We start from the raw sequence: 26674 nt of genomic DNA on the forward strand, positions 1-26674 counted from the left end.
TTAGGAAAGTAAAATGTTTTTTTTGTAAAAAGAAAAATAATTCAAATAACTAACCTGTTCCAATAAATAACACATCGTAGGTTTTTCCTCCAGGAACCTTAACTTGTGGATCTACTGCTATTTGAGTGAAGCGATAACTAAAAATAAATTTATCAATAAGTAAATTTAAAAAGGTAAAAAATTGTATTGCAAAACATTTATTAAAATAATTTTATTATATAGCTGTATTAAAATTTATTGAAGAGAGAATTTCATTAAAAGTATTACTCAAACATTTTATAAAAATATGTATACAGGGTGGCGCACCTCATTCGCCTCGGTTGATTATACGAAAACGGAAAGATGTAGAAACAAAATATTTTATGATAATTTTATATTTTTTCTTATGGAACACCCGGTATTTTATTTAATTTTTGGATGCATGGGCCCAAAAAAGGCATATATTATAAGGGTTAAATATGTTTAAAATCTTTGGTTTTTGAGATATTTAAAGATAATTAAATTTGCATGCTATTATAGAATAGATTATTAACACCCTGTACATTACTTTTCAGAATAAATTCTTGTGTTGAGTTTAAAGGTAAAGAAATAAACTTTACTGGAAAGTGTTATTACTTCCTTAAATTTATACAGGGGTAACAAAAATTGCTGAGTTAATTTAAGGATTTATTTTACATAAAAACTCTTTACATAAAGAGCAATTTTTCAATAAAATGGCAACCAAGAAAGCTAGTGTCATCATGGCAGATTTTTTTTTGACAGTTAGTAGCTATTTTCAAAATCGAAATTACTTTATGGATTTATTTAAATTTATACCAGTTTATTTTTACTTAATTTACCTACAATAGTTTAATAAATAATATTTATTAAAGATGTATTTATTATTCTATCAAGAAAAACGAAGAAGTAGTTCTTTGATCTATTTTACGATGACTTGTATATATATGCATTTTGTATAAAAGAGACAATTACGGCAAATTCATTTTCTTCACTTCCAACGACAGGTTTCTGCAACAGGTTTTTATAAACCACATTACCAGCTCTGCAAAATAGGGCAAGTAGTTACATGAAAGATAACATTATTGCACAAATGAAGTTACTGATGATGCTTTTAACATGAGTGCCTTGATCAGAATCAGATAGGTAACTCTTTTTACTTTCGTGAAATAGAAAAGGAAAATAATAAAACAAGTGGCAGTTCTTACTGTTCTTATACTCTTCTTGCAAAAATCAACACTAAATGTCATAATTGTCAAAAGTAAAATGTCATCAGCTTTTGACATTTCTAATTATCAGACCAATGTCGTCTCTAATAGAACAGCCTCGGAGCCAGATTTATAACGTCACCCTAGTTAGATACTACGGATTAATAAATATGTTGTAGAATACATGGAAAACATAATTATTCCCTGCATTTTTGGTTATACTAAAACGTTTTTTTTAAACCAAAAAAAATAATAAAAAACCAAATAAAAACAGCGTTTTTATAATAATAATCAGCGTTTTTCCCCAACCTAAATCCCAAGAAAATCAAAAATTTTAGAATAATTTTACATATAAAATGACAGCGATCTTTATTTCATAGCCATCGCTGGCACCTTTTTTTCTATGATATTGTATTATTTGCAAATATACTTTTTGAACATTGATATATATATATATATATATATATATATATATATATATATATATATATATATATATATATATATATATATATATATATATTTTTTTGGTATATATATATAAATTTTATGAATGCAAATAATAATACATCACTATTAGTAGATATTGAATGTTTTCTGTTAAATTAGATCGATTTTCAAACCCCAAAATTTAAAATATATTTTACATTTTACCCATTATCTTATGTACCTATTAATTATTTGTATATTGTAAAACATTTGGCTGCATTTGTGTGGTTCATAGTTTATTTGCCAAAGTTATTTATTACTATAAATAGGTATATACCGCGTGCGTCTCAAAAGTGGCTCGCCCCTATAACTTTTTTATTTTTTCAGATAAAACAACGAAATTTGGTATGTTAGTATATGACATAAATTGGGATTGATTGACGTATTCAATTGTTTTCGGTCACTTCCGGTTTCACCGGAAATGACTACAACTTTCGATTTTTAAGTAGCACCCTCGGTATTTTTTTACTTTATTCGATAGAAAATGACACTTTGAATCGAATGACATATCATATGTCAATTTTTGACATAGTCACTCAAAACCAAATTCTATTTTTAATTTCAATCTAGAGTGCTATGGCTGTGCTAAAAACACTAATTTTTAATCAAGAAGCCTTGGAAAAATAAATTTGATCGTCTAATGTTTTTAGTGTCTTGTCCTGGCAGGTTAAAAGATGCCCAAATCGTATTTTTAGCCATATCTCAATTTCTTCAAATGGAACGAGGGTGGCTCATTAGCATATTTGGAAAAAGCATTTTTTTTACGAATAATTTGATACCACACACTTGGTATTTTGAGTCAAATTGTCGTTATGAACCGCATGTTACAATTTTAAATAAACCATATGCCAAAATGTCAAAAGTTGACATATGATATGTCATTCGATTCAGAGAGTCATTTTCTATCGAATAAAGTAAAAAAATACCGAGGGTGCCATTTAAAAATCAAAAGTTGTAGTTATTTCCGGTGAAGCCGAAAGTGACCGATAACAATAATTGGATACGTCAATCAATTCCAATTTATGTTATATACTAACATACCAAATATCGTTGTTTTATCTGAAAAAATAAAAAAGTTACAGGGGTGAGCCACTTTTCAGACGCACCCGGTATATATTGTATTTATTAACTGTATATTATGCATATTTCATGTAAACTATGTATATCATTTTTAAAATAGAAACCAAAAATACGAGGAATAATTATGTTTTCCATGTATAACATATTTATTAATCTGTAGTATCTAACTAGCGTGACGTCATAAATCTCGCTCCGAGGCTGTTCTGCTAGAGACGGCATTGCGTCAGCATGGCTGCAAGTTGCTAACCTAATAAAATTAACACTAGAAAAGCCCGCGGGAACTGTCAAATTCAAAGTTATTCGTTTCACAGACTATATATGGATTTTCTATAAAAGAGACAATTACGGCAAATTCATTTTCTTCAGTTCCAACGACAGGTTTCTGCAACAGGTTTTTTATAAACCACATTACCAGCTCTGCAAAATAGGGTAAGTAGTTTTTCAAAGGAACGCTTATCAGGAAGATTCCTATTTTTGGATACCTTTGAGCTATCCAAAAATCCATTGAGATATCCATATTATCTTAAGGCCAAGAAGCAATTTTCCTAACAAGATAAAATCACTAGAAACATTTCCATTCGTTCCGCCAGCAGATATTGCTTTATTTTTTTGATAAAATAATGCATACTTATTTATTAAACTATTGTAGGCAAATCTAAGTAAACTGTTATAAATTATAAATAATAATGTCCATAAACTAATGTCGACTTTGAAAATAGTTACTAACTGTCACTAGAAAATTGCCATGGCGACAGCAGCCATCTTGATTGCAATTTTATTTAAAAATCGCTTTTTATTCAAAATTTGAGCTAGATAGGTATAGGAAACCCCAATATAGTTTGAAAGAGCATTTGAATCTGCTTCGGATTATTTTAAAAAATACAGAGTGTTGCATTTGAAATAACGAAGTTTTTATATAAAATAAATCCTTAAAATAGATCAGCAATTTTTGATACCCCTGTCTAAATTTAAGGAAGTAATAACATTTTCCAGTAAAGTTTATTTGTTTACCTTTAATCTCAACACAAGAATTAATTCTGAAAAGTAATCTACAGGGTGTTTGTTCTTCATCCTGAAAGTTCGTGAACATTCCCTCGTTATCAATGAGAACGTTTTGTCTATATGAAAAAAACAAAGACATAATGTACAATGTACATTCGTGCAACTTCGTTCGCGAATGTTACTGAACGTTACCAGTCGCTACAAATATGAACGCTCTCTGATTACAACACTTACTGAAAACTCGTCCTTATAACGATGGGTTGACCGAAGAAGTTGGGCACGCTCTGGTCCATAAGCGAATGCGTCTTGATAAAATTCAGCGTCAAGTCGGGCAAAGTTCTGCTATCGTTGTGACATTGCCCCGGGCGTGGGTCGGGCACCTTAGTGCTGAGCACCGGCAGCCAGTTGGAGTTTATGGCGGCTTGTTCTTTAAAATTGCCCTCGAACGTATCCGTAATTTCCTGCAGGCTGAAGGCGCAAACGGCGCTGCCGGATATACTGTTCGGCGGAGTGGTGAACGTTCCGTATATCAGTTGCGCCGATACGTCACCGTATTTGCCATCGATCAGTTGGGTGGCGGATTCTAAAAGAATAAGTTATATATTACTACATTGAAAAAGGGACACATAAAATTTTCATATATTTTAAAGTTCAATATATTATGTTCTAGTGGGCTGATTTTTTAAGAAATTTGTTTGGTGGAACTCGAATCAAGAGAGAAACCAAATGGCCTCAGTTGTAACTGAGTCTGATTGGTGAAATCAGAGAAGATCTGATTAATTTACAGCTTTTTCAGATGGAGCGGAGTGTCCGCGAGGGACCGCCCGGCGTCCGTCTGTTTTTTCAAGATAGCCGTTAGACGAACTCCGTCGAACCGAGCATACGCGACCCATGTGAAATTGTTCATATAAACTCATGGTACTTGCTCGAAGTCGCGGACGGTCCGCTCCATCTGAAAGCGCTGTTAATAGAAAGTGTATTATCTATTGGCAAAAGGAACATTAGTATTTCTATTCACTACTCTTAATATACACAGAAATCCAATATAAAAAGACGCCGTAGATTAGATAAACACCTCTCATATACGAATAAATTATGACAAATATCAAAATGAATTAATAGTCTTTCCTCCTTTTTTTTCTTAAAATATACTGGGTCCGGCAATAATGCGTTGGGCATCTGTAGCTAGATTAAAAAAACTTAAGAATTTTGTTTAGGTGCAAATTTAAAGTATGTTCTGGGATGTATTCCAAGAAAATACTTTAACTTCTATAGGCTGGCTCAAACAGGTATGAGTGGATCGGGATGATTTTTTTTAAATGAAACACCCTGTATATTATTGAACTTTTGGCTTCTTTTCAGATCACTTTACATAATTCTAAGATATGAGTAAATATATTTCGATAGTTTCAGAGACATTAATAAATAAATAAAAAATATATATTTTTAGTCTTTCTTAAGAAAATTATTAAAAATACAAGAACTGCCCTGAAACCAAAACTATATTAGATACTTACTTTGGATGGTTTGTACTTACTTTGCTATAAATATGGTAATCGTATGCCATACAGGATGTTCAAAATTTGACGCCAATTTAATGCCATTTGACAATTTACATATTGTTTTTTTAATAGACGGAGAATTAAAAAATAAGATTAAAAATGAGATTAAAAATGAGAAAAATGAGATGAGATTTTTTGTATTTAGAGTATTTCAAAGCTGTTAACGGTTATGCAAATATTCGCGGTTTTATATTTCATATGGCATTTTCCATAGTAAATTTTCATCAAAGCCATGCAATGATTTTTCTCTCGTATTTTACTGTTGTAAAATAATACTGCGTGTATCTGCGAAACCATTAAAAATTTTGAAATACTTTAAATACAGAAAATGTTCATTTTTTAATTCTCCATATAACAAAGAAAATATCAGGGTTCTAGCCTTCTTGTCTCCATTAAAAAAAAACAAAGAAAAATTATTTTATATTTTAGGAAGTTTGGCGTAGAATTTTGAATATTCTGTATGATTTAAGATTACAATATTTATAGCAAAGTTAAGTATAGACCATAAATACCTAATATAGTTCTGATTTCAAGACAGTTCTTGTATTTGTAATATTTTGTTTTAATAAAGGTTGAAAATATATATATTTTTTTATTTATTTACTAATATCTCTGAAACTATCGAAATATACAGGGTGTTTCAAAACAAATGCGGAAAACTTCAGGGGGTGATTCCTTGTTCAAAATAAAGGGTAGTTTGCTTCATAAACGTTGGGTCAAAAGTCAACCATTAGGGAGATATCGCGGTACAAAGATGGCGGAAAAATAATGTTTTTATTTTTTATCTTGAAAACGAAAAGAGATAGACTAATGAAATTGTATGGAAGCATTACTGTTATGAAAACACCCGTTCTGGTAATTTTTTCACTTTTTTAAAATAAGTGGAAGGGGTAGTTTATTTCACTACCCCTATCATTCTTGTTAACGAAATTTAAAGAAAAATCTTATCAAACACGTGCAAAAAAATTAATTTGGATAGTTTAGTTTGTTTAGAAACTTTTTTATCTCTTGTATTTTTTTGAAAAAACTCACCGATTTGAAATTAAAAAATAAAATGTAAAGCATTACATGTCAGGACAAAAAACATTTTCTGATAAAGAATCTAGTGGGTTGCTGTAATTTTTTTAGGAAAAAATCTAGTCGGCCGCTGTTACTTTTTAGGATGTTTCTAATATTATTTTATTTGACATTACTCTACCGCGATACGTTATTATCTAGATGATTATTATTATCGTTATTTTCTTTCTAAGATTCTTAATCTAAAAATGTGTTTTGTCCTGACATGTAAAGATTTACATTTTATTTTTTAATTTCAAATCGGTGAGTTTTATCAAAGAAACACAAGAGATAAAAAAGTTTCTAAACAAACTAAACTATCCAAATTAATTTTTTTGCATGTGTTTGATAAGATTTTTCTTTAAATTTCGTTAACAAGAATGATAGGGGTAGTTTATTTCAACCCCTTCCACTCATTTTAAAAAAGTGAAAAAATTACCAGAAAGGGTGTTTTCATAACAGTAATGCTTCCATAAAATTTCATTATACTCTGTTTTTTTTCTCAGGTAAGATTTCGACAGACGATGACAGAAGAAAAGCAGATGACATCCCATACCAATCTATTTATTTTACTAAAAAAAGTTTCTAATAATTTTTAAGTTAACTATGGATGGGTTTAAATATAAATCCGTCATACGTCGTCTATTGTTGTTTTTAACCAGTTTTATTGGTTTATTTCAAAAATGGCAGATCGTATTTCAATTTTATTGGTTTGACGGAACGATGAACGACAAACGGACGCCGATGCGTATGAACTCGCCTTTAGATTTTTTAGATTTTTGACACTTGTCAAAGTCTTGTCAAATTATAGGTTATAATTTTGTGTCAACTTTTGTTAAATACCCTGCGTTTTGGAAGATGATGCATTTTGATTCGTGTTATTACGTGTGTTTTGTGTCTTTTGAAGTCAAGTAGAGGAAAAATCGAGTGAAAATTAACTGTACACCCAGAGCACAGTTTATGGTTAATACTCGCTGCCCAGACAGAAAGTCTTATACACCAATAAAGTTACCATCAATAAAGTTCGTATACCATCTCGTCGTAGATAAGTGCATTTCGAATATGGTAGAAGGACCATACTAAAAACTGGAGTAGCTGTAAAATATCGACATCACATGATAGGTAAATAATGGATTTTAGTACTGCAGCAAAAAATGTCAAAAGGTACTGATTTAAAAAAATTTAAATTAAAGTTAATTAATCAACCTTTAAGGTATAACATTTGGTAAGTGTTATTATTAATAAAATAGTTTGTTTTATTTATGTTGTTTTATTTATTCCTGTGGAATATTACAAATTTGTATTTGTACATAAGTTATATTGATAAATAATATAATCATAAATGCGGGAAGTTTCATAAAGCTTGAAAGTAAGAAACAGTTTTTTTTATATTTTTTTGGTATGTGGTATCTTGTTCCTGTTTGTTTTGTATTAACACATACCATTTTTCATTAAATAAAATAACTCGATTACATTTTTTCAGTTTTATACAGTTTTTTTTCACAATATATTGAAGTAATCACTTGTCAGTCAAATATCGAAAGTCAGTTTAAATATATTAATTTCCTGCTATGCGTTCCAGTTGTACCAACTTATTTCTTTGTAAAATAAAATAAACTACTTTGAAATTAAAATGACAGACACATCTATCACTGTCAAGGATCTTCTCGTTGGACAGACTATAATCTATCTCTTTTCGTTTTCAAGATAAAAACATTATTTTTCCGCCATCTTTGTACCGCGATATGTCCCTAATGGTTGACTTTTGACCCAACGTTTATAAAGCAAACTCCCCTTTATTTTGAACAAGGAATCACCGCCTGAAGTTTTTCGTATTTGTTTTGAAACACCCTGTATATACCCAACCTAACCTAACCTACTCATATTTTAGGATTATGTAAAGTGATCTGAAAGGAAGCCAGAAATGCAATAATATACAGGGTATTCTATTTAAAAAAATCATCCCGATCCACTCACACTTTTTTGAGCCACCCTATTGAAGTTTAAATATTTTCCTGAAATACATCCTAGTATATACTTTAGGTTTGCACTTAAACAAAATTCCCAAGTTTTTTATTCTAGAAGCTACAGATACCCGACGCACTAATGTCGGACCCTGTATTAATAGATGTTAACGGTGTATAAATTGACAGAAGCGATCTAATACTTAATTTTTTTTATAAGCACAGTTCATTAATCAAGAGAGAAATATAGCAATTATAACCCTTCATAATATTATATATTTAAAAGAGAGGAAAACGAAATAGAACATGAAAATATAACTAAGTAAAAAATTTTAAATTATGAAACTGTATGAAGAGAACAAAATACCCTAGTGGAAAATGATTTCATATTAATCCACATAAATTAAATTCTATTCAAGCTTTAAAATTTAGATGTATAGTTTGTCCAACGAGAAGGTACCTACATGACAGTAACAGAGTTTTTTGTCATTTTTTTGGAAAGCACTGTTCATTAAAATGTTGTATCCTATGTTATAGGGTTTGTTTCTCTCTACAATTTCCTGTCTCACAATGTACCGTTTGTGTCGGGGAAGGGATCATATTTTCATAGTTGTCGATTGTCGAAAGAGATCAGTACATGTATATTATTTCGTATATTTTTCATTTTATTGATTTTATGGAAAGCACTGTTCATTGAAATGTTGTATCCTATGTTATAGGGCTTGTTTCTCTCTACAATTTCCTGTCTCAAAAGGTACCGTTTGTGTCGGGGAAGGGATCATAGTTTCATAGTTGTCGATTTTCGAAAGAAATCAGTACATGTATATTATTTCGTATATTTTTCATTTTATTGATTCTATGGAAAGCACTGTTCATTGAACTGTTGTATCCTATGTTATAGGGCTTGTTTCTCTCTACAATTTCCTGTTTCACAATGTATCGTTTGTGTCCGGGAAGGGTTCATAGTTTCATAGTTGTCGATTTTCGAAAGAAATCAGTACATGTATATTATTTCGTATATTTTTCATTTTATTGATTTTATGGAAAGCACTGTTCATTGAACTGTTGTATCCTATGTTATAGGGCTTCTTTCTCTCTACAATTTTCTGTTTCACAATGTATCGTTTGTGTCCGGGAAGGGTTCATAGTTTCATAGTTGTCGATTTTCGAAAGAAATCAGTACATGTATATTATTTCGTATATTTTTCATTTTATTGATTTTATGGAAAGCACTGTTCATTGAACTGTTGTATCCTATGTTATAGGGCTTGTTTCTCTCCACAATTTCCTGTTTCACGATGTATCGTTTGTGTCCGGGAAGGGTTCATAGTTTCATAGTTGTCGATTTTCGAAAAAAATCAGTATATGTATATTATTTCGTATATTTTTCATTTTATTGATTTTATGGAAAGCACTGTTCATTAAAATGTTGTATCCCATGTTATAGGGCTTGTTTCTCTCTACAATTTCCTGACTCAAAATGTACCGTTTGTGTCGGGGAAGTGATATAATTATGTGTGATCTAAATAGACTAATGTTATATACTAGAGATAGATGGGATACTTCAATAAAACAAATAAATCCGTCATTAAGAGGCACCTGGTGGCTTGGTAGAAACTAACTAATAATATGCATAACATGAGATACGTTTAACAGATAAGAACGCCCAAAAACGTACACTTTCAAAAATAAAATATTTTTTGAAGATATGAACACCAGAAGGGTCAATTTAATAGAAAGTCTACTTGTCGATTGGCAAAAGAAACACGTTGCCTTTTTATGGCACTACTCTTGATATACTTACGTATTTCGTTAAAGTAAAATGGAAATTCTCCTGTAACTGAACAATTTAGTCTTGATTTGAGGAAGGACGTCCATCGATTTCTAAAACGATGAGGGCCTCCTCTGTCATTTTTGCAGACGCGAGCCACACGAGAATATACAGCCTAAAATAATAAATACATTTATTTAAGTAATGATCTCAAAAATTGTTTGAAAAAGAATATCTACTCGTATACTATGTACGTACTTTCCCACAATTAATATATTCCACTGCGGTTTCTCTGAAGAAGAAGTAGACGTAGTCTCCTTGAGTCATCGATCCAACGAAGTCTGGAGCTAAAATCATAATTTTATTCATTAATAAATATATCTTGTGTATAAGTTAAATATTTTCTTAATCCTTTATTAGACTCAGTTATAATATCACGTAAATCAAAGCATTATTTTGAAGACATGAAAATAGTACCGTATGATCGAAAAGAAACGGCGTCAGCGATGGCATGAAATGAAGATCGTTGTCATTCTATATGTAAATTTATATGGGAAATGTCATCGATCGTCATCTCCTAGCCAACTGGGCGCCGTTTTTTCATACACTATATTGTTTTATTTTTTTTTATTAGGAGTAAAAATTACACTTTTCGTGGCGAGGCTGTACGTTTGGCAGTCGAGGCACAAAAAGTAATTTTTACTCCGAATAGAACAAGCTATTTTTTTCAAACGCTACAAATATATTTATAATATTTGAATGTTTTTAAAATCAGATAAAAAAATTATACTAATAAAATATTACTCATTGAGATATTTTTGGCAATATTGAATACAAATAATTCGGTTTCATAAATTAATTAAGTTTTAAGTTCTTACCATTTAAACTCATTGAATCGTATTGTTCTGTTTGTAGCGGTTCTCTATAAATAATGGGATCCATTCCACTAAAGTCAGCTACAGTTCCTGTATAAAGATCCCCATCTAAAAGAAAAACATATATGGCTGATTAAATCAAATTCACTTAAGCCAAAAAAGTTACTTTTTAACCAAAATAGATAAAACAAACTAGGTGTTAGTTTACGCCATTTGGAACTCAAGAACGGTCGATGGAGTTCAAATAGGAAAGGGATTGGACAATATATTTTTCTTCTATACCTAGTTTTTTTTTATAAAATACGAATGTGAGATCATCAAAACCATTTATTTTGTAGACATGCAATTTTTTTGTCATAATAGGACAGGACATGATTCTCAACTTAATTTTTTTTCTACTTTTAACAGTTACTTCATTTTTTTTAATCTGAGTAACCGTTCTAAAGCAAATCCGTTTTAATATTATTTAGTTCAGTATTAAGTGATGGTTGGTCACTGCATAAATCTGCTGATCAATCATCACTTAATACTATAAAATAATATATGTTTTAAATGTATAATACAGAATATATGTTTTAACTATTCCTTTCTTAGTGCTTCAGAATGGTTTTACTGAAAACTTAAATGCATTCGAGAGTTCTCTCACGGCTTTAGGAGGCAGCAAAGCTCTTTGCCAAAATGTTATGCAGAATATATACAGGGTGGTCTGAATTGTATTCGGGAAACTTCGGCAGTATATTCTGCAGATAAAAATAAGTAAAAAAGTTCGTATAAATTTATGTCTTAAAATACTTCATTTCGGAGACACAGGGTGTAGAAATTTCATTTTTATTTCAGTATTCTCCAAATAATTTCTCGTTTTGGTGTTTTTTGACATGAGAAATTCGATTTCGATGTCAGTATGACTCCTACTTGTAGGGGGCGCCACCTACATATTTTTAGGTCTTTTGAAGAGTAATAACACAGCCCGACTCTACTTGACAAGCCGCGAACAAGGAAATCTGGCAACCCTGGTTTCAGATCGATCGATACACGTTTAGTCATATGATTTACATTCATTGACGTGTTGCTCTGTTATGTTTTTGTAAATAAATCCGCTTTTTTGGAAGAAAATATTGTTTAGTTAAAGACTAAAGTTGTGAAAAGTCTTACTGTGTGAGATTTGTAAGTTACCGGGACAATTTTTTTCTGTAGACATTGCGTAAAAACAAATATCCGTGGGTGAAAAATTCGCCGGGTTATAAGCGACGTTAAGAGCTTTCTTCAAAGAATGGCGGCAAATTCGGCGGCGAATGAATATTTTGTGGTGCTTTTTAGAACAATTTATTGAAAGTTAGTTATTGTTGTAATCAACAATTACCATGCCAAGTCCATAGATAAAAGAAAATAATCTTCTATTAAGATAGATATATGAAACTTAATAGTAAAATTTTGGCCAAACCGCCCCTCCGTGTTCTTAGTAGAGACTACGTTTAACCCAGCGCCTTGGCCTTTTCTGCTGTAAATATTTTTTATGTTTATATTTGATTTCAAAGGATTTAGTTTTAAAGTTACACTGATATATTAGTATATCAGAGTAACTTTAATAAAACATAAGAATATTTTGACTACAAGGTAGAAAGTAAATCACAATATTTGATAAAACTTATAAGTATACCATTATTACAGTTAATAAATAATAAAACTATTTCTGAATATGATATTTAAAATTTAGATAGATAGAATATTAAAAAACATACCGGTATTTGCAGACGCAGGCCCAAATTCAATAAAAATCAAAATTTTTCCTGCCAAAATCGTTTTTTTTTCACAGAAAAGGTATTTTTTGATTTATCAACAATCATTGTCAAGTTGACAATATACAGGGTGTTTTCTAATTAGTCTAAAAAATTGTGGTGTGATTCCTCATGTGTTTTGAAAACAATTTTTATACCGTATGATCGAAAAAAAAAACGGAGTCCAGTTGGCTTCGAAATGAACATCGATGACATTTTCCATATAATTTTACATATAAAATGACAGCGATCTTCATTTCATAGCCAACTGGACTCTTTTCCAGACTTTTTTTCGATCATACCGTATAACCATTAGGTCTAAAGTACTTCCTTTCTGATCTACAGGGTGTTAAAAATTTAAAAAAAATCGATATTTTGCTTAACATAAATGGTACACTACTGCTTTTTTAAAGAAAATATATTTTTTTCTTGACTGGCCATCCTTTTCAACAAAATTGATCTTTTGAGTTTTTCTTGTTCATCAAACGGTTGCCGAGAAAAAAATAAATATACTTATTAAGAGTCCGCCTTAAGACGTTTTCTAACGATTTTTTATTTTTTAGATTAATTAGAAACACCCTGTATATGCATATCACAGGCAACCAAATAAACTAGTAACCTCTAAAAATAATTTTTCCTACCACTAGCGACATACCGTGTTTTTAGTGAGTACTAAATTATTTTATCAAAATTTCACCATATAAGTTTCCAGGCAATGGCCAAATCCTTGTTGTGTGCCTGGGTGCAAATCCAATTATAAAACTTGTCTTGATGCAGGAGAACCAGCGATATCTGTTTTGACCTTTCCAAAGGATGAAAACCTTAAAGCCCAATGGCTTAGGAATATTCCTAGGGAGGCATGGTTACCCTCAAAGTATTCTGTGATATGTGCTAAGCATTTTGGTAGACAGTGACATTATTAGGGAGGAGGATTATCGCTTGCCAGATGGATCAATGCAAAAGGTACCTACTAAAACTAGACTAAAGTTAAATACAGTGCCTAGTATCTTTCCAAATTTGCCACATTACTTGTCAAAAACAGTCCCTGTTGCCCGAAAAATTCCTGCTGGAAGAACCAAAGAAATGCAAGATCGAAGTGAGCAATTTAAGCATTATTTTTTTTAGTTTTGAGTGGCAAATTGGTGCAAACCTTAAATTAATTTATAAATACGCGCCTCGGTAAAACGGCCCGTCGCGCATTCGCGCTCGCTAGAAACAGATCTGAATCTGTTGCCGGTTGCGGCGTTGCCAAATGGTTGTTCACGGCTTGTTAAGTAGAGTCGGGCTGTGGTAATAACTTTTTGTCTGTACCTGTATTACACTAGTGAGAAAAAAAATACATTTCCTTCACTTTTTACGTAAAAAAAGCCTCTTATGACCTATTGACTATTTCCATTCCAAATATGTTGAAAACGGTTGGTCGTAGCGATTTTTACCAAGAGACATTTTTTTACGCAGAAAATCACGGAAATGTATATTTTTTCACTCAGTAATTTTATACAGGTACGTACGAAAAGTTATTACTCTTCAAATCAGTTAAAAACATGTATGTGGCGCCCCCTACAAGTAGGAGTCATATTAACGTCAAAATCAAATTTCTCATGTCAAAAAAAAATCACCCAGATACCAATTTTTATCCAAATATCGACGTAAATTCAGAAATTATTTAAAAAAGTAAATAAAAATGAAAATTCTATACCCTGTATCTCCGAAACGAAGCATTTTTGGACATACATTAATACGAACTTTTTTTACTAATTTTTATCTGCACAATATGCTGCCGAAGTTTCCCGAATACAATTCGGACCACCCCACACATGGAAAAATGCTATGTTTAGCTTGAGAAAAATCCAAATTAATTTTTTTTCGTATGTTAATCTACATATTGTTTTTCTTATTACATTTGTAGGGCTAATTTTAAATATTATAAATTTTTCCATTCAAGTAGAATAGTGCAAGCTTTACCGAAAATTGATGTAGTTCGCACCTTTCGTGGAGCGCAAAAGAGTGCCATTTACACCCAGCACTGCCATTTGAATTTTTGTTAATAATATATGAAAAAAAGGCTTGTAATAAACTTAGAAATTCATAATTTATATTATCTGTCTTCTTAAAACTAAAAAAATCCTTTCTTTATATTACAGGAGTGGTATAGAAATCAGTGGACTCTCTGCAAATAAAGGGATATTTCAAAAAAGGGCAAATTTGAGAAAGCTGATTTTTTTATACCTGTATCAACATACATTAGAGATTTTGATAAATTAAAAGCGGAACTCCGTGGAACTCATTACTATAACTCATGAAAACAAAATTATAAAAAAATAAACATATAATAGTGTGTTTTAAATATACAGGTTGTTAAATTGTTTATTACTCGCGGCAAGAGCTTTATGGTTGAAATATGGCAACCTCGGCCGCTCGAGTGACGTCGCGATCGATGGGACTAGTCGGCAGTACTCATTTGGAATTGGATGGGTGAGGAGCGTCACATTTTTTAAAAATATTACGCGAACGTCGAGACATTGAATTATTGAAATAATTTTCCCAGGCAAATTTTACATCTGCGGATTTTCTCAAAAACTTCATCACGTAGCTCAGGATGTCAATACAAATCTGTTACATTTGGCGATTATTTTTGTTTAAAGTCCTGAATCACTTATTGAAATTTATGAAAAAATACGTAGAGTAAAACCCGCATAGCACAATAATCCCAAAATTTTATGCCGTGTAATGCATTATGAAAATAAAAGCGTTATTCTAAAAAAATAAACTATAAAATCCAATAAATAAAAACAGAAAAATCAAGAATTAATTCAATAACAATAAATAAATAAATAAAAAATATGTATTTCTACAAAAATGGCTCAAACAGCCTTCCTTCTTTCGCTAAACAAAATTCTAACCTATGATAAAAACTGCTTTGCACCTCCGAAAGAGTTTCTGCTGTAAGGCATTAGAGGTCTCAACAATTTTTGCTCTTAACTCCTCTAAATTTGTCGGCCTCCTGACTTCGTGGCTGTAAATAGTCTCCTTAAGATAACCCCACAAAAAGAAGTCACTCGGAGACAAATCGGGAGATCTAGGCGGCCACCTAATATCGCCAGTCCCACTAATAAGGCGGTTAGGAAAAGTATTCGACAAAAACTCTTTTACTCTAACCGCATTATGAGCGGGACAACCGTCTTGTTGAAACCATACTGTTTCCAGGTCAACATCAGGAAAGTTTTGAACGGCGGGAAAAACTTGGTTCTGAAGTAGCTCAAGATATTTGTCAGTATTCAGGGTGCCATCAATAAAAAATGGGCCTATTAAATGGTCACCTAAAATACCTTCCCAAACATTGAGTTTTTTAGGGTACTGGGTGCGATATTCAAAACTTCGGTGTTCATTTTTCTGAGACCAATAGCGGACAATAGAAGGATTGTGTTTTCCTTGCAATGGAAAGGAGGACTCATCAGTGAAGAGAATATTTTTCAGAAAATTATCATCCTGATTAGCCTTTTCCATTACAGTTTCACAAAATTCCATTCTCCGCAGATGGTTATCAGGAAATAACTCCTGAGTTTTAGAATATTTGTAGCATTTGTAGTCATATTTTTTCCAAATTGTTGTAACTGTTACGTTAGAAACACCCAGTTCCTTGCCAACACTTCTACTGGATCGTGTACTATCCAGTTCCAGAGCACCACAAACCATTTCGTCCCGCCGTTCTTTTTCCTGAACTATCTCAACAGGCGGTTCTTGCTTAAGGTGGCATTTTTTGCAGTCGTTGGATCAAAAACATTGTTCGAAACTCGAAACAATGTTTAGGATCGTTTTCGCACACGGAATGGGCCTATCCTCAAAGACTACTGCAAAAAGATCCCTACACTGTGTTGCTGAGTTACCACCGTAATACCATTTAATCAACTGAACTCTTTCGGGAGGTGTATAAACAGCCATGTTTAGCGAAAAAACAAGTAAACAACGCTTTACTCTCAGTACTACAGTCACACAGCGAATAGTGAATTTAAATAAAAATTGCCGGCATTCTCAAGGACAGGTAGTAGGCAGTGTTGCCATTCTGTTCCCCAATAAGTAATCGTACACTTAACAACCCATATATTTTATCTACAACCGTTTAGTTATAACGTTTATCACTATTTTTTTAGTATTTCAGTTACGTTATGAGATTCATAACGCAACTAGTGGTGTTATGAATCTATAACACAACTAGTTTCTATAATAATGAAAAACAACTACGAACATCTAAATATATTAACTTTTCCGGCAATAATGATTCCGTGGCACGTACTGCGGCAAGTTCTACATCTGAAGGAAGACTTTCGGAATCGCTCATCGTAATTTTTAAAATGATTTTTCTGGGCAAAAAGCGCTCGCGTTTACTTGACAGGGCAAACTGACTTTTCAGCATAAATGTAACAAATGTCATAGTTAAAGGTGTTACAGGTGGGCGACTAATAATCGAAAATTAAAACAGCAGTTTCTTATTTTTCGGTTGTAGATAAAACGTTGTACATGACACGTGCGTTTAAATATGATTACAACACTCGTGTGATTAGAACGATTCGGTCTACGATCTCGTCGTTCTAATCGTTCACACTCGTTGTTGTAATCATGTTCATAAACACACTTGTACTGTAAATAACTATTATCTACATTCAAAACAGTTCAAATTTATTATATTGATGTTATTTAATTGTACTACATGTCTGTAGCTATATTGTCCATAATGATAATCAATTTTCAAATGGCTGTGCTGGGCGTAAATGACGCTCTTTGCGCTCCATGTTTGTGCAAGGCTAACGCTCTCCCCAGAAAGTGCGGACTCATCAATTTTCGGTAGCGCTTGCATCGTTATAGTTGATCGGAAAAAACATTTAAAATTAGGTCCACAGATTTAATAAGAACAACAGTGAGTGGATGAACATACGAAAAAAAATATATGTAATTTCGATTTTTGTCAAGCTAAACATAGCATTTTGCCGTGTGTGCACCCTGTCGAAAGTTTACTTAGGTATCAAAAATATTATGCATTAAAAACAAATTAGCAAAAAATGTACTTTCATCGTTTTTCCCGAATGCTCTTCAAATATACTTAATATTTGCCATTTATATATGACCTCTAAATTAAAGGGGAAAAATATGGAACATTAATAAACCTCCAAGCTCGTGAAGCAACATTTCCCGGCCACTTACCCACATAAATTGCCGTCGAGTTATGATGCGGATCATAGGGGCACACCGCTTGACCGTGTTTCTCCTTTTCGACGGTGTAATTCTTGTTGAGGACGTTATACTCGCGGCAGATAGGCTTGAAAGCGTTGGTACCGCACAGTAACAAACGGCCCTGGGCGGACTTGGCCATTATACGGATGTAATTTTGGCAGTTCTCCTGCAAAATAAAGAAAAGTATCGTCATAATTGCGTCTGCGGTGCTTTATAAACTTAAGACCCTTGACCGTTAGTTATGGACGGGATTATGTATACGTTAAGATTCTTCATAACGGTTATTTTTAACAAGAATTCAGTATTATGTAGGGGTGATAATTTTTATCGGTCTATAGGTTTTCGAGGTAATTTATATATACAGGGTGTCCGAGAAATAAGTGCAAGTATTTGAAGTGGTGGTAGATCTCGATAAAAGAAACATATTTTGTCTTTATCGTTTTTCAAATAAGTCCAAAATAACGGAATTATTTTATTTTGAAAATTTCCAAAAAAAATGATTTTTCGATAAAATTTTGAGAACCACTGGATCTTTTCTGGATTTTCTTTCTCGTAAATTTAACCTAATACCTATGTTATCATATTATCAAGAAATTATCTTTTTTAACTAAAAACTAAAAAAAAAATCCAAAAAAAATTTTCAAAAAATTTCGAGTTTTCAAAAAAAAATTTTTTCGCGAAAAATACCTCCTAGGCGTGTTTCTGGGGTTGAACTACACTACCAGTTAAAATACTTGCACTTATTTCTGGGACGCCCTGTATACAGGGTGATTCACGGCGATGGTACGTTAGACGTTTATGGAGAACCGGTGAGAGGATTTTTTTGAAAATTTGGATTTTTGCATAAAGGCAACTTCTGCATCTGTCTAAATTATTTTCAGCGTTAAATTATTTGCCGCTTCATACTAAAAGTGGTAACACCTTTGTTAGTTTAAATGGAACACCCGGTATATTATTACATTTTTGAAAACTACTTTGATATCTCATAATTTTTATATTATACTAACCTATACCTATCTCTGATAGTTTTCGATATAAAAAATAAAACATGTGTAAAATTGGCAAAAACATTATATTGAATAAGCATTGGTTAAATCATAAATTCGGCATATTGAAAGCTGAAATTTGGTTTATAAGTCAGCATATCTAATCTATCTAAATCAACTGAATGGATATCAAACAGGAAGGTCAGAAAAAATAATTATTTCCGTTTGTTATAAAATTAGTCAATCTGTGTTATTTTAAATTTAACTCTATGAATATTATTTAAAAATCAAAACTCAAATAAAATTGCTTTTCAACGATATATCATGTTACGATTCCTAAACCTTCTGGTTTCTTCAGTAAAGCCATTTAAAAGATAATTCTATTAAAATTGTTTTGTTTAGAGAAACTCATGGCCATGACAAATATTCAAACTTTATAAGTATCAATTAGAGTTTACGTGCTAAATTTCTAAAATTGTCATAGTAACGACATTCTTGAAATGAAACTATAATAATAGAATTATTCATTTTTAAATAGCTCTGCTTAAGAAACCGGAAGGTTTAGGTATAGGAACATGATAAATTTTATTAGTCTTTTAATTTTTTGAACAATATTTATAAGGTTGAATTTAAAATAATAAAAATTTGTGTAATTCTATGAGAAACGGAAATAAATATTATTTTTGCTCTCTTTGTGTAATATGCAATTGATTTATTTAGACAGATCGAATATATCGACTTTCGTTAACTTATAACCCAAATTTCAACTTTAAAAATGATGATGATTGCATGATGTACCAATGCTTATTCACGATCATGTTTTTGTAAATTTTACACATGTTTTATTTTTTATCTTAAAAACTATTAGAGATAGGTATAGGTTAGTATAATATAAAAATTTTGAGATATGAAAGTACTTTCCAAAAGTGTAATAGTATACTGGGTGTTCTATTTAAAATAAGAAAGATGCTACCACTTTTCCAATGATGCGGCAACACTGTAATGCTAAAAGTATTTTAGAAAGATGGAGCAGGTGCCTTTATGTAAAAATCCAAATTTTCAAAAAAAAAATCTACCACCAATTCTCCATAAACGTAAATCACCCCATATATAAGTCAGATAAGTCATTTTTTGTCATGCATTTGAGAACAAATTTTTATTTTACCAATGTAAAAATAAACGGTATTATTATTTACAATTAATTAATTTGGCAAAACTGTGTGAACTGAAATGTTTTATTCTTTTAACAAAAATTAAGAAGGGAGTAGTATAATGCTGATGCATGCTGAATACATGGCTAGCATTATACTCCAATGCTAGCCATGTATTCAAGCAGTAGAACCTACATCGACATCATGAACCACATCATGAACCCTCATTGACGTTTTATTTGACACATTTAAATTTGATTTGAAATTTTGCAGATTTGTGGCGCTTTTCTGAGTTCATTTTATGTTATTAATTATTTATTCTACCAATAGTTTTGTTTAGGGGTAATAAGTCTAGAAAGACACTGTGTCAGAAATTGAATTAATAATGACATTATTGTGAATTCTATAAAAAAAAACTGAAATTGACTGAAAGAAAAACCTGACAATCAGAAAATGCACTTCCAGTCACATTCGCCCCATGGTACAAAGGAAAACAAGGTATGATCTGGTATGATCGATAGCGGCTCCAATTTCGTTCAGTTCGCGCATACCACCTGTGACGTCACTAGGAAAATAAGTATCTAAATAAATAAATAAGAAAGTTGACAGGAGATCTGCATTTTTGGGGTTATGGTTAAGAATTGTTTATTTTTTAAGACTTTTTAGTTCGTTTAATTTAATAATTACTAAAATCAGCAGTTCCAAAATATTTTTAAAAATAATAATTATCTATTAACATGGATTTGGACGATAATAGGTAAGAATACTAAATTTATTTCTATATTCGGTATAAAATTGTTTATTAGATTTTTAGTTTGCGATGTTTATGGTAAATAATTTTAATGTTCATTGCCTTTGAATTCACATGAGGACAGAGATGAGGATAACTATGGAAAAATAACCACAAGAGGAACTGTTACATCATTTAAAAAATGTTGGGAAGTTGATTATTTCCCATCGAAAACTAGAAATTGCCAATGCAGATGAATGTATTGTAATTGTGATAGAAGTAATTCCAAGGGTGAAGTTTATTATAATTAGTGACCTGTGCTTCTTTTTATATGTAGATGTTTCAGGTATTGAAACCCAAAATTTAGAGGAAGTATTTGCATACCCAGAATATGCCCATCAAGGATTATAGCTCAAATTTCCTTTATTGGTAGGCATTTATTCAATGCAAATTAACTTTTAAGTAACTAAAATATTAAATAGTACAATATTGTATATCACTAAAATATATTACTTTTAGGTACAATTATGACGCCCGATACATTTCAAAAAGTAGAATATTATTTTATATTAAATGAGGTATTGTACCAATAATCAATTTATATATTAATACCGGAGATCCTAACAGAATAAATAGTTCTTTTTTTATACTAAAAAATAAACTATAGAATACAATTTATTTAGAAAATATAATAGCTCTAAAGTTATGTCTACGCCCGAGATTCTTTTACTCAGGTCTCGTGTATAGATTCCTAGCCTGACTCTTTTAGCATTGCTCCAAAGTAACTTGCTTGGCGATAAGTCAATGACGGTACATAAACAGGTTTATAACAATATCTTGACGATTTGAACTGGCGCGCGGATCATGCTGACCAATAGCGCTTGTTATCACCTGTGACGTAGCGACCAACCTGCGCAATATCATACCTTGTATTCTTTGTACCATGCATTCGCCCTGTATTTCAGGAACTAAGAGGGGGCTAGGACAAATCTGTGTGTAGCATCTTTAGTTTCGTAAAAAGTAGTATAGTGATGTGAAAACCGTATCTTTATCTTTATCATAAACGAGAAATTCCATAAAACACACCAAAATGGGTACACAGGGTATAAGTGGATACGGAACAATGTACACCCATCAAATATGAAATTTACTTAGATTTAACTAATTATATATATTTTTCATTCCGTTTTCACTATTTAAGTCAAAAAAAATTTTTTTAAATATCATTTTGATTGTTGATAAAATTAAAGAACACAAAAATATTTAAAACTAATAATAAATAAACGAAATATACTAATAAAAAGTAATATTATTCTGTTAAAATAAAATAAAAATATACGTTACCTCGTCCTTTCCTTTCATGACGCACATCTTTGCATCGTGTTCGTTAGAAAACCAGATCAGCCTCTGTTGTTCATTGAGGTTGGAAAATGTCAAATTGTAAACAACATTCCTGAAACAAAATTATGCATGATATAAAATGAACAAACAATCTAAATAATTTATGTAAAAAATATAATAGCTCTAAAGGGCTGTCTACACATAACCTTTTACCTGACAATTATGCGTCTCGTGTATAGATTATTTGCATAAATATCTTTTTAGGATTAACAAGACTAAGCGTTGACATGTGTCGATGACAAGTTCGAGTTGGCCGATTATTTAGTTGCAGAAGTAAAAACAATATATATTCTTATGAAGCTGCGTACATATGCCATCAAATGATCAGTTCCATAAGAACACAGTGTTTTCACTTTTGCAACTAAATAATCAACTGAAAATTGCATGTCAGCGCGTCTAGGCTAAATAAAATCAACAAGGGTATATTCTTTTTTTAAGGAAATACATATATATTAAACATATTTTATTTAAATATACATCCAAATAATGATCATTGAAAAATTGTTCAAAACACTGTTATTTATAATTATAAATTCTATTAATAATAATATAGAATAACATACTATAAAAGTAACAGTTTCCTATTAATATCGAAATTATTTTTAATCGGGTTGCTACTCTACCTAATTAGATCATTTATACTTAATCATGCCGATAGAGTAAACACAAGTACATAAAGTTAAAGTTCAACAGACTAAACATTTAATGAGACTGAAAATTTCAGCGAAATATACTCCAATTAGAGAAGGTGAAGGGACGATTTAGGTAAATTGAGGTAGACATTCTTCTATTTTAGTCATTACGTCTAGCACACTTTAATTATTCCCTAGATATTCGGGTGTTTTAGAAGGAACACTTGAGAATTATTATCTAAAACGATTTAGCCTAACTCAACATTGCGGCATACTTAATTCTGCTGATTTCTATTTTGTTTCAATCAAGTTTCAATCAAGTTTCAAATAACTAGTGTTGTTGGCTGTAGCTGTCAAAAGTTAAGCTACGTTGAATTATTGAGCTATTAAAAAGTTATAACAGTTGCAGTAAAAAAAGCTATGTTTTCTAAAATAAACTATTCCATGAGAAAAATCTTGGATTGGATTTGCGGATATTCAAAGTAAACAAAACAGTACAAAATATCAAGAAATTTAATATTGGATGCAGGACATACAATAAAGCCATTCGACGACATATGTGACTATATTTTGCTTTCGTAGAACTAATATTGGGACAGTAATGGCATTTGCATGTAAAGGTGCATATTACACACAGTGCTGCAAAGAATATTGTTGTATCTTGAAATTTATTGGAACCATATAATCAATAATTATATTATTACAAGTTTAACCATTTTTTCTCTTATAAATATGATTTTGTATCAGTTCAGAGTACTTAAAAATAGATAATAGAAATTCTCGACTCAATCAAAACTTAAACATATCGATAAAAATGATCATATACTGGGTGTTTCTCAAAAGTCACTCATCCCTATAACTTTTTTATTTTATTTTTGGTAAAAAAACAGATTTGTTATGTTAGTATATGAGATAAATTAGGATTGATTGGTTTTATTCAAATTTTTTCTGGGTCACTTCCTGTTTCAACAGAAATGACTACAAGTTTTGATTTTTAAATGGCACCTTTGGTAGTTTTTTACTTTATTCGATAGAAAATGATACTCTAAATAGAATGACATATCATATGTCAACTTTTCGCATTTTCGCTTAAAAACATATTTTAAATTTCAATCTAGAGTGTCATGGCTGTGTTAAAACACTAATTTTTAATCAAGGAGTCTTGAAAAAATAGATTTTATCGTCTAATATTTTTCGTGTATTGTCCTGGCCAGTTAAAATATGCCCAAATCGTATTTTTAGTTATATCAATAGTTTCAAACGGATCGAATGTGGCTCATTAGTATATTTGGAAAAATAATTTTCTTTACGAATAATTTGGTACCACACACTTGGCATTTTGAGTCAAATTGTCATTACGAACCGCATGTTACAATTTCAAATAAACCATATCCGAAAATGTCAAAAGTTGACATATGATATGTCATTCTATTCAGAGTGTCATTTTCTATCAAATAAATTAAAAAAAAGACCGAGGATGTCATTCAAAAAGCAAAAGTTGTAGTCATTTCCGGTTAAATAGGAAGTGACCGAAAACAATTGAATAAGTCAATCAATCCTGACTTATGTCACATACTAACGTACCAAATCTTGTTTTCTTATTTAAAAAAAATACCTATATATAGGGGTGAGCCACTTTTGAGAAATACCCGGTTTAATATAACTACAACTCTTAATGGTTTATAAAAATTATTTAATTTTTGTATTATTTTCAAACATTTTTTTCAATTGACAATAATCGAGCCGTTTACTGCACAATTCGATTAACTCTGAAAAATCTTAAATTTAGTGCAAAACCACTTTAAAAACTACCAATAATTTTTTTTATATTTATAACATTTTTCCAAACACCACAGGTTAACATTTCTCTAATTTACACTTAAATTTAAAAAAGTGAAGTTAATTGAATTGTTTAATGAATGGTTTAATTGACAATAAACTGTGTGACAAATATTTGTAACAAATGGTTGTGATACTGTTTAATATAAAGTCGGCATCATGTTTCTCATTATCATAAAAACTTACTGGCAAATTTGATAACAGCGTTAGTTTGGACTTTAAATAGAATAAAAAATAACATAAAAAATATTCCGTAGCTCTTGATTAACTGTCAATGTGACACTTATGAAAAAAAACTGACGATTAAAAGTGCGGCTTAAATTAGTAAATCTTTAATTTTAAAATTGTTAATTTATCAACTCGTTGTAGCATGCATTTTTTACAAACGTTTATAATTTAGAAAGTACTTCAAAAAGTGTCTATGCTAGTCAGATTTACGTTGGGAGAATTTAATTAATTTTGTAATGGAGACATGTAATTTTTTTTTACTTAAAAAGGTTATAATTGTGTGTTTTGATTGAATTGCCATCAATCATTATGTTATACTGGTTATACTCGATAATATATTTGTAGTACATAAGTGTCAAAAGTAATTTTATTTTGTTCGAAGGAAAAATAAAATAATAAGGGATATTTACAAATACGTCATATTTACATAATTTTTGTGGATACGATTACGATGTCTTTGAAAATAAATTTATAAAAAATAGAATAAAAATCGCAACGCTTACCGAAAAAAGCAAATTGCCCTGTTAAAAAGGTTTACCTTTATAGGCACACGGTCTGATTAGTTTGACTGTTGTGTTTTACTAAACCAAATTAAATATTTCAAACCCTCCAAACGCTAAAAATGCATTTTCGGTGTAAATTTCACATAGCTTATCGCGCATCGTGTTTGATGGTTAGCGTACGTATTCGGAATATAGTCTAATTAGGAAAAAAATACTAGAAATAAATAGCCAGTTGGGTTACTATTAAAAATTATAAACAAGAGACTATTTTTTTGGCCCCTTTTTCCGCTACTCGTATTTTTGTTTATTTATTATATATACCCTACCTAAGCCTTCTTAGCTCCATCTATGGTACCGTGGATGAAGCAAGCATATAAGAGACTATTTTGTTAATATATTAATATTAAAACTGTCTTTAATTCAGACCTTTTTTCCGTAACAACTGTTTAAATTGTCTTATATCTATCAAAAATAGTAGATAAAATAGTACTTTAACTACAAGGGTAGATTAACTGATACTTTAACAGCGAGGATATGTTAAAAACATTATTTCTTCTCGCACGTTTTTTAATTGCTTCCATTTTTGAAACTTTTTGTATTCCTTTTCATAAGTTATTCGGAATTTAAATGGAAGTAGTTTGGATATGGCGATTGTCGTATCAGTCTGAATATCTGTTGGTAATTTACTTATTTCGTTTTGAACCATTTCTGGCTCCAATTCAATCAGCAATCGACACAAAAGAGAATTAAAAAATATTGACTCAACAACTAAAGGGACAACTAAAGAGACAGCTTTATTTATTTGCAAAATTACATAGAAACCAACGCCAACCCAGCACAATATTTTTTCTACTTGTAATAAATTCCTTGAAATAATAATTTCTGAATATTTTTTAAAACGTAACTCGCTATGGAAAAAATATTGTTTTACACACAAAAATAAGATACCATTTATCGTCTTGTATAAAAATAACTATTGGACATTTTTTGTAATATACGTGTTATAGTATATTTATTTTGTTCGAAGAGATTGATTAAAAAATCAAATAATAAAAGATGTTTATAAATACATATTAACATAATCATCGTGGCTACGATAACCATGTCTTTGGAAGTAGATTTTTAATAAAATAAATTAAAATTGTAAAGATTAAAGAAAAAAGTACATCTCCCTGTTTAAAGGTTTACCTTTAAAA

At 30.8% G+C, this 26674-nt stretch overlaps 1 protein-coding gene across 1 annotated transcript in view; it reads right to left on the minus strand.

The window, feature by feature from the left end:
• LOC115887229 (semaphorin-1A) overlaps positions 1–26674 on the minus strand; it is a 79407-nt gene that overhangs the window by 14983 nt on the left and 37750 nt on the right. The window contains exons 2-8 of the mRNA XM_030906595.1: positions 22220–22328; positions 17979–18174; positions 11008–11112; positions 10388–10476; positions 10163–10304; positions 4011–4359; positions 55–137 (exon numbers count right to left, since the gene is read on the minus strand). Of these exons, the coding sequence (XP_030762455.1) occupies positions 55–137; positions 4011–4359; positions 10163–10304; positions 10388–10476; positions 11008–11112; positions 17979–18174; positions 22220–22246 (991 nt within the window). The 5' untranslated portion in view covers positions 22247–22328. The remainder of the gene's footprint in view (positions 1–54; positions 138–4010; positions 4360–10162; positions 10305–10387; positions 10477–11007; positions 11113–17978; positions 18175–22219; positions 22329–26674) is intronic.

This window comes from Sitophilus oryzae, unplaced genomic scaffold (assembly GCF_002938485.1).
Source record: "Sitophilus oryzae breed Bouriz unplaced genomic scaffold, Soryzae_2.0 scaffold_1146_pilon_pilon, whole genome shotgun sequence".
In the NCBI taxonomy this organism is placed as follows: domain Eukaryota; kingdom Metazoa; phylum Arthropoda; class Insecta; order Coleoptera; family Curculionidae; genus Sitophilus; species Sitophilus oryzae.